Raw genomic sequence first — 14,652 nt, forward strand, 5'->3', positions numbered from 1 at the left:
GGGAAGCAGACCAAAGTCATGAGAAGTCACTGGATGCAGGTAGCAGTGGGAAGAGGGCTGCGCGGGAATCTGATAGAGGAGATGACCTGTTGTTTTTAGAAATAGCTTCCTCTAATTAGGACAGAAAGCAAACCGACCGGAGGACTTTTGAGCTCTGCGTTGCTTTTGTCTCTTGGTGGTCTAGGCATGGAAAGCCTAACAAGCTAGGGCCTTATCTTGTCTTTTTTTTTTTTTTTTACCAAGCTGCGCAGCTTGTGGTATCTTAGTTCCCTAACCTGGGATTGAACCCTGGGCCCTCAGCAGTGATAGTGCAGAGTCCTAACCACTGGACCACCAGGGAATTACTTTTTTTTTTTCTTTTTTTCCTTTCAAAAATTGTGATGAAGGCTCAGGAATGGTGTTGCTTGGTAAATCTCTCCTCCAGCTTTAGCACAAAATGATCCCACACCAAGTAGAGCTATTAATTCTTTTGCATTTCCCACATGTTCCAGAGGACTTTGCTGGGGGATAATGCTGTTTCTCCATCTGGAGGGCACTATGTTTTATCAAATACACAGCAGTTCTCAGTTCATTACCTTTTTTCTCCTTCTCACATTCTTCCTGTTTTCTGACTCTTGAGTTTATTTTAGTCTTGTGTTTCTCTTGAAATCATCACAGACATCTGTCGCTCCTGCCTTCACCATCCGTCCACCCCTCTCTCCTCTCCCACTCCTACCCTTATCTCCTTAACCTCTCATCAGTTGCTTTAAGAGACCTAAAACTGCTCAGCTTCCCTCCCTCTTCTCAGCATCCAGGGCCTCTTTGTTGGGCATGTCTCAACCTGTTCTCAGTCTCAGACTAATCCTCCATAACACCGAGAATGACAGATGAGGTCAGACTTGCTTGGGAGGGAAGGAAAGGCAAATTTCTTACCCAGGAAACCATGCTCATTCATAACTGGCTTTCCAAATGAGAACGGACGTGTGTGTGTGTGTGTGTGTGTGTGTGTGTGTGTGTGTTTTCTGCTGACAAAACCCCCAATCCTGCTTTCCTCAGAGCACATGCCTGCATTCTGATGTTTTAAACTCCTAAAATATAAAGAGGAGGAAGCATTAGAAATATACATCTTTAGATTAGTAGCTGGCAGGTGCTAGGGTTTGGGGGAGTGATCCTTTATCCTCGGGGATCCTCTTGCACTTTGTTACCTTGCCATCTGGTAGGCTGGGGTTGAAGCTCCAAGAGTCTTCTTGGGCTGAGAGTGAGGAAGAAAATGCAGGCAGCTGATACTAACAAGGTCCCTGGAGTGATTTATTAGCATCTCCAGTCTTTTATTTGACAGGAGAAGGAAAAGAAAGTTGTTTATTCCTTCTGATAAGAGACACTTACATAGTAGTTTATATATTCAAACCCCATTCACCTCAACAGGCCCTTTCAATTGATGCCATATCCTCTCTAGCCATCATCCTGGTGCTCTTTTGCCTCTTGCGCCAAATTTCTTGGGGAGGAAGCTACAGCGGGAGCCTCCACATCCTTCCTTCCACTCCCTTTATGATCAAGTTTTCTCTCCCATCTTCTACCTGAACCTCTCTCAAAATTCACCAATGACCATGTTTAGTTCAATGTTCCTGTTTCCCGTGACTTTTATGTTGCCCATCTCCCCGTGTAGAAGCCTGATTCCCACCTTTCCACAAACTGTGATCCTGCTGACAGAGCTTTCTTCCTACTCCAGCCCCTAACTTCATGCTTCCCCTTCACTAGGTCCTTAGCTTCTGCGCTTCTCTCTTGCCTGCAGTTTCTCTGTGCTGTCAGCTTTAAGGATCACCCCTAAACTCAGCCATGCTCCCCCTGGAGAGCAGCATATGAAAAGGCACAGAAGCCTGCAGCGAGTCCCACGTGGCAGGAGGCAGTGTATGAGGAAAGGAATGGCCAGGCGGAGCCAGGCTTGAGTGACCTCAAGGTGAGAAGTTCAAGCTAGACATCACCTGACCCCCTGCCACCACCGCCCCCATCAGTGGAAATAACTGCTTTTTAGTTAATGTGCGTGCAGATCACCTGGGGATCTTGTTAAATGCAGATTCAGTAGGTCTGGGGTGGGGCCTGAGATTTTGCATTTCTGGTAGACTCCCAAATGACCCATGCTGCTGGTTTAAGGACCATACTTTGAGGAGCAAGGGGCTAAATCACACTTACCTATGGTCAGATTTTCTGGGGGGGGGTTTCTGTGTTGTTTTTGCATCTCATCTGGAATGTAACCCAACTTGAGGGCCAGGATCCTGTTGTTTGCATATTTGTATTCCCTACTGATGAGTTCCTTCTGGGTGTTCCTGTAAACACTTAATTGATGGAACCCAGGGCTGCTGAGTTGTTTATATCTTCGGGCTTTGCTTTACAAACACTAATTTATCTTCAAATCATAATCGTGAGGCAAGTGGATACTTTTTTTTTTTTTTTTACTACAGATAGAAACCAAGAAAGATGAATGACTCTCCAAGTAGTGAGTCACATTTTCAGATTCTGGCCTACAAGTCCCTGGCTCAGAAGGGATCCCAGTCCAGGGTGAATTCCAACACTGCCTCTGCTTGGGTTCTCACCTGCCCAGGCAAGATGCCCCACTCACTCTCTGGAACTTGTTTCCTCTTTCCCGACTGATCCATAGGAGAACCCTCCCCTCTCTGTCTCCCCCTCTCATAGAGGAGCTCAGGAGCCTTAGGGAGCGGCAAACTCCATGTTAGGAGGCCAGATACCTCATGCTGAGGTGACTAAAAGGTTGAGAAGCAGACAGCTGCGCCGGCCCACGCGCTGGAATCGTCCACACACTGAATCTTTACAGCTGCTCTCAGCAGTGCAGACTAGGAGCGCCTTCACAGGGCTCCAGACGTGCAGGCTCAGCGGCCATGGGTCACGGGTCCAGCCGCTCTGCGGCATGTGGGATCCTCCCGGACCGGGGCACGAACCCACGTCCCCTGCACCGGCAGGTGGACTCTCAACCACTGCGCCACCAGGGAAGCCCAGGAGCGCCTTTTAAAAGACAATTTGAAGAGGGAGTGAAGTGTGGGGAGAAAACCACAGAAATCACAGAATAATAACGACCTCAGCATAGCGTCCCATGTACTCTAAGTTCAAAGAGAGAGAGAGAGAGGGAGGGAGAGAGAGAGCCTCATGCTGATAAATGCAGATATCAAGGTACTTTTACCCTTTTCCAAACCAAAACTAAAAACTTGGAAGAAAGTGGGAGGGGCGCTCCTGCCCTGGATTCCCTCAGTCCATGGCCTACCTGCTGTGGGAGAACATGACTCCAGGGCGATTCCCCCCCCCTCCATGACTGTTCCCACCCCAGTCTCTCTTCACGATCTCCAGCTCACTTGCTGCCCTTCACCTCTGTTGCATGATTCCAGTGGGTTATAACTACTCCCCACTCCCACTTCTGTTAACTCACTGTAAAAAGTTTCTATTAATCAATCAAAGCCTAGAGAGGAAAGAAAAAGCAAAGGAGCACTTTGGGACTTCTGCGTTGGAGGAGGCCTGGGGATCCATTTCCTGTTCTAGAAAGCGGCACTGGGAGTTCTGGCAAAGGAGGAGGGGGATCTGTGTAGCCCACATTTGGGCTACACTGACTTTGCCTCTCCTTTCCCCCATCTGGTCCAAGCCAAGCTGGTTTTCAGTGGCTGCTCCTGTTTCTAAGATGGATACTCCTGCTATTATGCTGGAATCTGGGGTCTGGTGAGGCACCAGGATTGGACCACCAGCAATCACAGCTGTGGCTTGATCCTTGGGGGGCAGAGTTTCTGGAGACTGCAAGTCTCAAGGTCAAGAAATCCAACTCTGCTCCTTCTTAGCTGGTGGTAGCATTCCCAATCACAGCTCTTCCCCGTGCCTCAGACCCTTCCCCAGGCAAACAATAAATGTGAGTGTCATCGGAAGAGGATGGAGGGAGGGGAATCTTAGAAAGACCCCGCAGAGACCTAAAAACAAAACAACTACAGCACTGAAGAAAGTATCTATGCCCCAAAGATGCAGGATGATGCTGTGACTGGTTAGAAGGAAAGAGACATGCACTTGTGGATCAATTTGGAGAAAGACTCTTAATGGGTGGTGTCCTGGATTCAGGAAAGGCATCAAGTGTGGGGAGTAGCCTAAGGAAATCCTGCCCTCAGAGACAACTTCAGTGCTTCGAGCAGAGAGGAAACAGAAAGCAAGTTGCCAGCAGCTGCCCTGCCCCAAGACTTGAGAGGTCAAAGGAGTTGAAGAACAAGCAGGTAGGAGCACATAGCTTTGGCACAGCTCTGGGTTCTAGAAAAACTGAAAAGGAGCCTTGCCTTGGCATCTAGGGGCATGATTGGGCTGGAGCAGCCTGACAGAAGCCCAGTCCTGAAAGCCCGGGGAGAAAGCAGAGGGCTGGGATCAGGGCTGACTTGGTGCCTAGAACGGGCGAAAAGGGGATGCTGCTCTCACCTTCATCCCGTAAGTTAGGGATGTGGCTTACACACAGAGACTTCGTGTGACCAGGTCCCAGAAAACTTGATTATATAAAATAAGTAGATCTACCAACAAATATCAACAGGCCTATTTTATACCAGTCCCCTAAGAGAATTGCTACTGGAGAGGCTCGGTGGTGATGACAGGGACCAGCCCTTCTTTCTGCAGCTCCCCAAAGCTGACAGCCAAGACTCTTTCTCACCTGCCCGGAAGTGGGCAGCATCCAGCAGTGGAGACTGCTGCTGATCAGCTGAGTGGAGAGAGGGAGAGGCCCTGTCAGGAATCCAGTCCCTGGAGGCTTCTCCCTCCCTGCTTGTAGAATTCCAAAGGTCTGAGATAAACCCCAGGATACGGTCCAGCAATATCCCAATCGGGCTATATTCCTCTGGGAGAGAGCAACAGCTAGACAGAGATTTTATTTTTAAAACCCTCATTCCCACTTGGGGCAGGGGGTGGTGGTAGGCATTGGGGAAAACTGTGCTTGGATCAGGAAGGGGGCATTCTGCTAGATGTGCATATCCTTTTACACTTTTTGTTCTTACATATTCTCTTCTCTAGTGTACCCTCAAAGAATTGTTACTGAAAAACTCCTAGGGCCATGAGTTAAGATCACAATAATTCCTAACATCAACTCTGCTTCTACTCTATTTTTCCTCCCAAGGCTTTCCACTGGGTCGAATTTTAAATCTGAACAATGGTTCAAAGGCTGAGAGACAAACTGATCATTACTGGAAAGAGTGCCAGGAATCCTGGGAAGCAGACCTCACTCCCCACCAGAGTTCTGTACCTAATCGGAAAGGCTTCTTTCATAGTCACGGGAGGGTTAGATCAGTGTTTCTTTTCATTCCCATCTTCTTTCAGGAACTGCTGGGATAAAAGCAAGCCTGGAAGAATAAAAAATTCACAAATAGGACAGGAATAAAATATTTAGGGCAAGAGATCAGAAGTTCTTTGGTTATTCAGTGAACTGAACTAACTCTACTTTAAAAAAGTATAAGGAAGTAAACGTCCATCAGACTGCATGTCACAGTGGGTATTAGCCTTTCGACCTCATCTCACAGGCTCTAAGCTGAGTTGTTATGCCTAGCAAGTTGAAGAGGCTCAGACCAATCCAGTGATGAAACAGTTTTGTCATCATGAAGTCTGTTCCCGATATTTACTCTATCTTTATTCTGAGATGCATTCTACCAAAGTTGTGAGATGGCCCATCCCCTTCCACTTCTCATCCCCAAATCTAATCAGCGGTGAATGGTAGGAACGCGAGAGAGTTATTACTACTCTGTTAGGTGCCTTAAAGCAAAGCCAGTCACTCAGAAGGGGCAGTTCAAGCTTTCCAGCTTTCTATCATTAGTTCCTTTCCTCAAATACAAGCAGTGGTTTCTGAGAAGGAAGACAGGCTTAAAGAGACACAGTTGAGAAGTATTGTACTAAAACTTATCATCACCTTTATTCACTATTGATGTGATCTTCCTGTAGTCCTTGTCAAAAAGCACTTTAAACATCTGAAAAAAAATTTGTTTCCCCGGACCAGACCTAAGGTTAAATTGATCAAAAAACTCTCTCCCACAGTTGTCAAGAAGTGGTTAGGTACTAAAACTATGGTTCGTTTCTAGTCACACTGAATCTGATAACCCCACCCTGGCACCAGGAAGGCTCTTTTCCAGGACCTATCAATTAACGGGCTTAAGAAACATTCTATGCTCAAGCAATTCAGGCTAAAAATAACTCTGTGGGCTATTTTTTTCTCTACTCATCCACAGAAAGCATTTGTGTGTCAACAAGATCTTTGTTCCTTGAGCGTTTTCACTCCAGCTTACTCCTCCCTGAAAATAGAGTTGTTTGAGACAATCAGGAAAGTCACAGGGTTGGTGTGAGACATAGAGAACAGCAAAACTATTCTGACTAAGCTTTGTGGACTGCCAAGTGTCCAGAGAAAAACAAGAATAAAAGAACCCAGAATTCAAACAGGATTAATTTAAAAACACTCTCCTTTCCCCTCCTTTCTTACAAATATACACAGTTCTTTGACCATAATAGATCTGAGTTATACAGAGAACTTCTACATTAACAACTAACAATTGCATGCTTACTATGTATGAGGTACTTTTCTAAAAACTTTAGGGGCATTAACATTAATTTTCACAACCCTGTGAGGCAGGCACAATTATCTCAATTTCATATCCGAAAAAACTGAGGCACAGAGAGATGAAGTAAGTTGTCCAGGGTCCCTCAGCTAATAAGGGGCAGAGCCAAGATACGAACCTAGAAGTCTGGCTCCAGAGGCTCCAGATCCCAGCTCTAACCATGACACATACTGCTTCTACAATAAAAAAGATAATGATCTTTACTGATTTCCTACAAAGCTGTATTTCCCTAACTATCAAATATGTCCATTTACCTTCTGTAAATTAAGCAGACACATGGTCCCATGGTTCATCTTAATGTGAAAACAAGGATCATTGGGGATTTTCATCTCAACCAAAACACATCAATTCAAACACACCAAATGTTACACTCTTTCAAATATAAAAAATGCACTGAGACAGCTGTTCAAGCATAATAATTACTTCCTAGCAACAGGAAATGTTTGCAGAATTAAGGTCCTGGACAACTTCAGTTTAAGCAGCCAGCACTCAACAGATCTCTTGTGGCTATAACAGAACTTATCTCTTAAAGAAAAACAAACTAATTTTAACAAGACCCTGATTAGGGAATGTTTAATTCTATGAATATATTATTTATGGTGATGAAGCATAAAGTAGAAAGTTCCTTAGGCTTAATGAATCACTAATAAATTTGCAAAAATCTCAAAACATGGGCCTACTCCGCTATGACAGAATTTCATCCTGTCAGGACTTTAGGCCTAGAGGGCAAAGCACCATTCATATGCTCTTTCTGCCCAAAGGCAATTACCCTTTCTTAAAGCTTTGTTTAATGTTTCCTCAATTCCTCCCATCTCATAAACACCCAATTTATTCATAAGGTGTTTTAGAACAATTCCATCTTTTAAAGTGCTATCAACCGTATTTTAAGACACCATTCTCTGATTTGCTTCTGAAATAGATTATTGAATACCTTTCAAATATTGAACATTTTGCCTTAGACAAAAAGCTCTTAAATGCAGTAATTGTATTTTTTAAAAAAAAATCAATAGATGACTTGACTGTCATCATCAAAGTGTTTACCATGGCCCAAACACTGATGTCACCATTTGGGTGACAAAGCAAATCAGGAGGTTTTGCTAAATAAATTTGTCTAGCCCTCCTTGGCCTGTCCTTATCTAGTTTGACACAAGCTATTTCCCTTCACTGATGCATTTACTTTCTACAGATATAATTTTTAAAAAATTATTTTTTAAAGCACTGAAAATTCCATCCTGACATCCACTGGAATGCAGAGGTAGACCTGATCAGCTGGGCATGTCAGTCTCATCAGCTCCCTCCATGTCAGGTTTTTTTCAGTAACAAAGTTTAAAGATGACCCATGTTACCTAACAGGAAACTAAAAATTTTAGTGAAAAACACTTCCGTGGATGGGAAGGGCTTCAGAAGTTGCCACTTAAGTTATTTAATATTAAGACACTGTAAGACTGGGCTGTAAAAAATCAAATTGCCTGGACTTTAGAAAAGGCAGTTGCAGTGACAGGTTTCAAGAAACTGGCGTACCACTGATATTAGTATCTAAGAGCACTCCTCTTGATGTGGAGGAGAGAGCTTAAACGTGTCTCTCTTGATACTTCGTGAAGCCAGCAAACAATGTCCCCAGTCTGTGAACAACTGATATTAAGAACCACACCTTCAATTCTCCACGCGGACCACAGTTCCCCTCCTCCCACCTTCCTCCCTCCCAACCCAAGACAGGTGATGACAAAGAGGCGATGAAGTTCCTTCAAAATATTTAATACGTGTTAGACACGTAAAGTTACATTTTTATACAAAAATCAAAACAACGAAGGAAAAAATACTGTACAAAAACCTTGTCAGCTCCCCCAACCTTTATACAACAAAGACTGGAGTCACTATCTACAAAACCATAAGGTCTTTCCACTTAGGGCTTCTGTCTGTAAACTCTTGTTTCCTTAAACAGTTTTTAAAAGCACTGTGTAGTAGGTCTGATCTAGAGCTTTTAAAAAATAAATCTTTTCTCTATAAACTCCGTATTTCCAAGCTTGAACTCTGCCGTGAAGTTCTTCAAGCTTTTTCCCTGTGGGGAAGACACGGGCCGCGAACGCTCCCCTTTCCCAGAGTGATCACAGGGTATAAACGTTTCTTCAGGGAGAAAGAAAGGCGGGGAGAGAGAGAAGTAACACAAGCCCCAAGTCCGGACGAAATCCCTCTTGTCTGAGGAAATCCTGTGAGGAAACGCCGCTCCTGGCCCCGGTGCGGTTCTAGCTTCACGTGAGGGGTCTGTGTAAAGTCCCTTCCTCCCCCGACAGCGAACGGGGAACTCCCCGGCCCTTCTCGCCGCTTCCTTCTCGGCGCTGCCGGCGGCGGAAAGTCCCTGTCTGCCCCCAACCTCCCAAGCCCAGGGGAAGGGGGGATGCACTCCAGAGAGACAAAATAGTCTTAATTCAACGAGACAAACTGACAGACACAGACACAAAAGTCCACGATCGTGCTCCTCCGATACGCCTCACACTCCCCAGTCTCAAGAGGAGACCCGAGAGGCTCCGCACAGCCGGCCGCCAAGCCCGAGGGCAATCGGGGCCGCCCGGCGGCACCCGGTCTCCTCCTCGCGCTCGGCGCCGACGGCCTCTGGGGCGTCCTCGCAGCCGGAGAGGCCCAGCCCTCACGTCGGGACGCCCGCTGCTCAACCTCCTTCCCGCTCGGGGACCCGAAAGCTCAGAAGGCCACGATGGCAGTGCTCCAAGGGTTGATGTCTCTCAGCACCGGCTTATCACAGCAGATCTGCCCGGGCTCGGCGGCTTCCGGACCGCTCTCCTCTCCCTCCGCTTCCTCCCGGCCGCCCCCGGGGCTTTTCCGTAAGAGTCCCGAGAAGCTGGAACCGAAGATGCTAATGAGATTAGCCACGTTACCGGTCTCCATCTCCTCCTCCTCCTGCGCGGCCGCGGCCGCCGCCCCGCCCGGCTGCTCTTCTGAGTTCCGGCGGGGTTTCTTGAGCGGGGTCGAGCCGGGCGCTGGGAAGTCCGCGGGGCCGCCGCCCACCCCCTCCGCGCCGCGCTTCCTGGGGCACACGGGGGGCGGCACGGGGGGCTCGGGCCCGGCGGGGCGCGGCGCGCAGCAGCCGTCCACGCGGGGAGATGCGCTCATCTTGTCCTCGTCCCCCGGGGGGAAGCCGCAGGGGCGGCGCGCTGCCCCCAACCCCTGGGGGAAGACGTCTGAGCCTCCGACCGCCGTCTCTCGCGGTCCCTCCACGCGGCGCCAGGCAGCTTCCGCTGCCTCCGCCTCTCCGCCCTGAAGAGTGTCCCCGGCGCCCGTCACCGAGGCCGCGGGCTCCGCGTCACCCGCCCGTGGCACTTCTGGGACGGCAGGGAGCTCCAGCTGGGGCTCGGGCTCCGGCCAGGCGGCACAGGCGGCCGGAGGAGGTGGCTCCCCCCAGCCCGCGGGTGGCCCGGCCACCGACTCTCCAGGCTGCTGCGGCAGCGCCGGGGCCCCCGGGTGACCGGCCAGGTAGAGGCCGGGGCACGGGTCGCTCAGGTAGACCTGGCGGGCGCTGCGGAGCACCAACGAGACCAGGAGGTTCTTGTGCAGCTTGATGCCGCCGCGCTGGACCCGCGAGTTGTAGATCTTGCCCAGAGAGATGCTGACGATGCGATGAGCCTCCAGTTTGAACTCCATCCTGCCTCGCCTTCCCAGGGCTGGCGCGGAGGTGAGGGAGTGAGCCCCGACCCACGTTCCGAAGCTGAGACGGGAACGGTAGGCGTCAACGAGTCCGCTCCGGGGGTGGAACCTGGATCTCTGAAGACTCCGAATAGAAACGGCTCCGGCGACACGCTCCCTGGCTCTTGCGCCCTCCCCACCTGAGCTCGGCAGGCAGGTTGGGGTCGGGTCGCTAACTGAGGGCAGTCCAGCCTCCGGGCGCCTTATAAAGGCCTCCCGACAGCCAATAGCGAAGGGCCGCCAACCGTTCCGGGGCAGATCGGCGCGCCCTCGTGCGCCTCGCGCGGCCAATCGGAGACCGAGGAGGGGCGCCAGGGCCATTCGAACGTTGGTCCCGCGGAGCAGGCTCTTAAAGGGGGCGACGCGCGCGACCGCTGTCCGGCGGGTCAGGGCAGGTTCTCCGAGCGGCGAGGGGCCGCATGGCCACGGTGTTGTTTGCACTTAAACTTGCTGGCCTGTGCGCTACTTGCCGGAACCAAAGCGAACTAAACCATTCGAACTTTCATCCGAGTATGGTGGTGGACTTTGCTCTGCAATAAAGTCCTGATCCTTCTCTGATCAACACTCCTCCCTCCCCCGCCACCGTTTGCAAGGCGTCACACACCCGTAAGCTCCGGAGCAACCCGACAGAAATGGAGATGATGGCAAAACGTGGCACAGGATACCCTTGGATAACAAATAGTGTTACTACAAGATATTTAGCAGATATTAATTTTGGATAAATCTCTTGCCTTCTAGAGTCACATACACTCGTTAGCACCTGTCAATTTTAACACCGAAGAAAGAAAAAGGGAGTTCTTTCTAAAAGTTCCAAAGTTTCTGACTGCTTATCAAGGCTTCGTGTCTACGTACAAAGTTTTGGGTTCTCCACTAAAGCTAGCATCTATCACTTTGTTCTCTAGATTCTAGAACCAATACAGTTGTCACATCAGTTACAATGAAGGGTGGTACACGTTCTCCACAATGATTTTTCTTCAACACGAGGACTGACCAGTCCACCCTTGGAAAAATCTAACGAGTTCTAAAAATACAAATAGAGAAGTCCTGTATTCCCATCATGATGTCATAATTTTATTTTGTGTCAAGGTAAAAATATAGGGGAAGAGTGTTCCGGAATTTTCTGGTCAATTAACAACTTAGTCTATTTACTGATCCTTACAGTACAGGGTTGTCCAGGGTCCTAGACTGGGTTCCTGGAGAGTCAGTTTGAGTTAGTCCAACCTAAGCTCCACCACAAACCTGCCTGATGACTCTGGTAAATAACCTTAGGACGCTTTAATTTATCCAACTCTAAAAAGGAGAAGTCACATACACATCTGCTCTATTATGCAGCATCTTCTGATGAATGACAACTCTCAGCCACAATCTGAGTTATAAAACTAAGCACAGTTTTCTTGGAGTCCATGTGGAACACTGGCCTGATCTTGCATCAGGGTTTGGCCAAGTAGTGTATTTAGTTAGTTAAACTATTAGTGAAAGGTGGGCTTGATTATGGCCAATTCATAATCAGGAGGCCCCCAAAGGATGTGATGGCTCAGTAATTATCTATTTCCACAACTTAATGACGATAACAGACACCAGTTAATGAGACCCAGCACTTCTCCCCTCTAGGAATTTTTAGCTCGTGTAAAGAAGGAGATAAAATAACAACACAAGTAATTACAAAAGCAAGCCATGTGTTTTGAGTAATAACATGAGAAATTTTTTCTTCTATTTTCTCTTTCTTTGAGAGCTGGCCGTCACTATAAAACACTAAGAGTTCAGGCTCTGAAGACAAGCTTCCTGAGTTGGAATCCCAGCTCCACTTTTTACTTGCTGTGTGACCTTTGGAAAATTACTTCACTTCTCTGAATTGGAAAATTACTTCACTTGTCTTGGACTTTTTTATCTTAAAATAGAGATGATAATAATAGTGTCTACCTCTTAGAGCTTTTGTGAGGAGAAAACAAGGTAACACATTCAAAGCTCTTAGAACAGCCTGACATATAATAAACTAGCAATGGATGCCAGCTATTAGAACACATCACACCTCACATGACTTGGGGTGGAAAAAGAGGCTGGGGAAGGAAGGAACATAGATGGGAGAAAGTTGTATTTGAGGTGGGCGTTGAAAAGCCCTGAGGTGGGCTCCACAAGTTCCAACCAGCAGGAGCAACAGAGTCCATTGTAGGGAACACCTCATTTGGCAGAGATGCCAGGCACCTATAGTAAGTGGAAAAGACTGGAAATAGAAGCTGGGGTTACATGGTAGTGGGTTGTGGATGCCTCAATGAGGAGATGGGGCTTCCTACAGGGAGCTACTAAAAGTTGTTGAGTAAGAGAACCTCAGAATGCATTCTAGAACAGTCAGTACACTTAATTACCACTTAATTATAAAGGGGACCACTTAATTATAAAGCTCTTGCAGGAGTTTAGGCAAAGAGTAATAAAGGTCTGAACCAGGTAGAGGTAGCAAGAACAAAAAAGCCGAGAGACAAAAGGAACTTTAGTGATGATATGGATGCCTTCACCCACCCAAACAGGTCATTGATAGAGCAAGCCTCGGGGGAAGGCCTCCAGACCCACCTGAGCTGGGCATTGCTCCATCCTCCACGGTGGAAGCAGACTCCTTCATCACTGTCTTCATTACTTTCTCCTGTCATGCCCAGGGCCCCTCCCAAACTGTGCTCTCATCAAAGACAGGAACACATCTCATATTTGTAGCCAGGAGATAGTGAAAATATTTAACAACTGTAGGATACAGGCACTGACCATCAGGACAGAGTCCTGGAGGCCCTTACAGTGCTGGGGGTTATGGGCAGGCTCCTACAGGAGGGACTGCGTGGCCTGGAAGTGGGGGAACTCAAGAGATTCTGCCAACTGGCATGGAAGAATTTCAAGGTTTTAACACTTGGGATGGCCATACCAGGTGCATACTGAGTGACTATGCACTTGAACTAATGAATCCTTAATAATGGTATTGTCTACCAGGCACTGAGCTAATCACACATAGGCATTATGTATCATCCTTATAAAGTTCTGAAAGTCCATGTCATTATCTCCATCTACAGGTGATGAAACTAGGACTCTGAAAGGTAAGTAATTTACAGCTGTAGGTGGAGAGGGTGGGCTTCAACTCCGAACCTATTTAACTCTAAAGCTCAAGTGTGGAGTTCTGGGGCTAGATTACCTTGTTTCAGTTCTTACCTGTTGTGTGACCTTTGGAAAGTTATTTCACATCTAGGTGAAATAGGAAAATTATGTTTTGTAACATGGGCAAGTTATTTCATCTTTCTGTGCCTCAGTCACCTATTGGGTAAAATGGGAATTATAAGAATACCTACAGTGTTTAGTACAGTTCCTAGTGCCATTAAAACATTTATTTATCGTGATTGTTATTATTATACCAGTGCCTAGCTCAGTACTAAGCACATAGTAGGTGTGCTGTTAGCACTTGTTGAATTTTGAATGCTTTTTCTACTATACCAAGTAATAGGTGGTCAATAAATGTTTGCTGACTTGAAATTGAGCCTTATCTCTCTTATTATCAGGAGTTCCTCTAATCCTGAGAACAAAACAGAACCTTGAGAATACATATCTGGAGGATCTGGGCTCTCATGACCAACAAGCTTCACCTCCACCTATCGGGAAAAAAAGGGAAAATATAGAACATACTCTTCTAAGCTTTAGAAAGCAGAGTTAGAATTTGCCGTCATCAATCTTTAGGATTCTCTCAGTTAAAAAAAAGCTGGGGGCTTCCCTGGTGGCGCAGTGGTTGAGAGTCTGTCTGCTGATGCAGGGGACATGGGTTCGTGCCCCAGTCCGGGAGGAGCCCACATGCCGCGGAGAGGCTGGGCCCGTGAGCCGTGGCCGCTGAGCCTGTGCGTCCGGAGCCTGTGCTCCGCAACGGGAGAGGCCACAACAGTGAGAGGCCCGCGTATTGCAAAAAAGAGAAGAAAAAAAAAGAAACTTGGTAGCACGATGAGACACACTGTGGGTATCAGAAGGACAGAGGAAGCAACTGCTCTGGAAGAAGTGGCCAGAGGATGTCTATCAAGTCTTCCCTGCCCTTCAACCCCCCATTTTCTCCACTGGGGCACGAGCAGATTAGCATGCTGAGTGCTGGCCACAGCTGTCCCCACTCAGGCACTGTCTAGGCTCTGGCCCGAGGATTCCTTTTAACACAGTGCCTGTCTGCCCACTGCTGTTGCCTTTCTCATTTGCATGACGAATTGAAGACTAAGTATTACTATCAGACGATTACAGAGCTTATATTGCCTTACATGGAGTCTAGTCTGTGTAAGAACAATGCAAACCCACTATGGATCATGCAAACAATAGCTCTGTGAGAAGTAACCACGGGTGAGAAGTGGGTGAG

General features: G+C 47.7%; 1 protein-coding gene and 1 non-coding gene across 2 annotated transcripts; both read right to left on the reverse strand.

The window, feature by feature from the left end:
- Positions 1–266: 266 nt before the first annotated feature.
- Positions 267–340, reverse strand: TRNAD-AUC (transfer RNA aspartic acid (anticodon AUC)). The gene has a single exon. It is a non-coding gene; the product is annotated as a tRNA-Asp (tRNA).
- A 7,998-nt stretch (positions 341–8,338) lies between these two features.
- Positions 8,339–10,481, reverse strand: IER5 (immediate early response 5). The gene has a single exon (XM_059069167.2). It carries the CDS (start codon positions 10,251–10,253, stop codon positions 9,297–9,299), a length of 957 nt encoding a protein of 318 aa, XP_058925150.1. The 5' UTR covers positions 10,254–10,481; the 3' UTR covers positions 8,339–9,296.
- Between the last annotated feature and the right edge of the window lie 4,171 nt (positions 10,482–14,652).

Source organism: Kogia breviceps, chromosome 1 (assembly GCF_026419965.1).
Source record: "Kogia breviceps isolate mKogBre1 chromosome 1, mKogBre1 haplotype 1, whole genome shotgun sequence".
NCBI classification, from domain to species: Eukaryota; Metazoa; Chordata; class Mammalia; order Artiodactyla; family Physeteridae; genus Kogia; species Kogia breviceps.

Coding starts and splice junctions, on each gene's coding strand:
- IER5 (XM_059069167.2), bottom strand. CDS start 10,253: ATGGAGTTCAAACTGGAGGCTCATCGCATCGTCAGCATCTCTCTGGGC.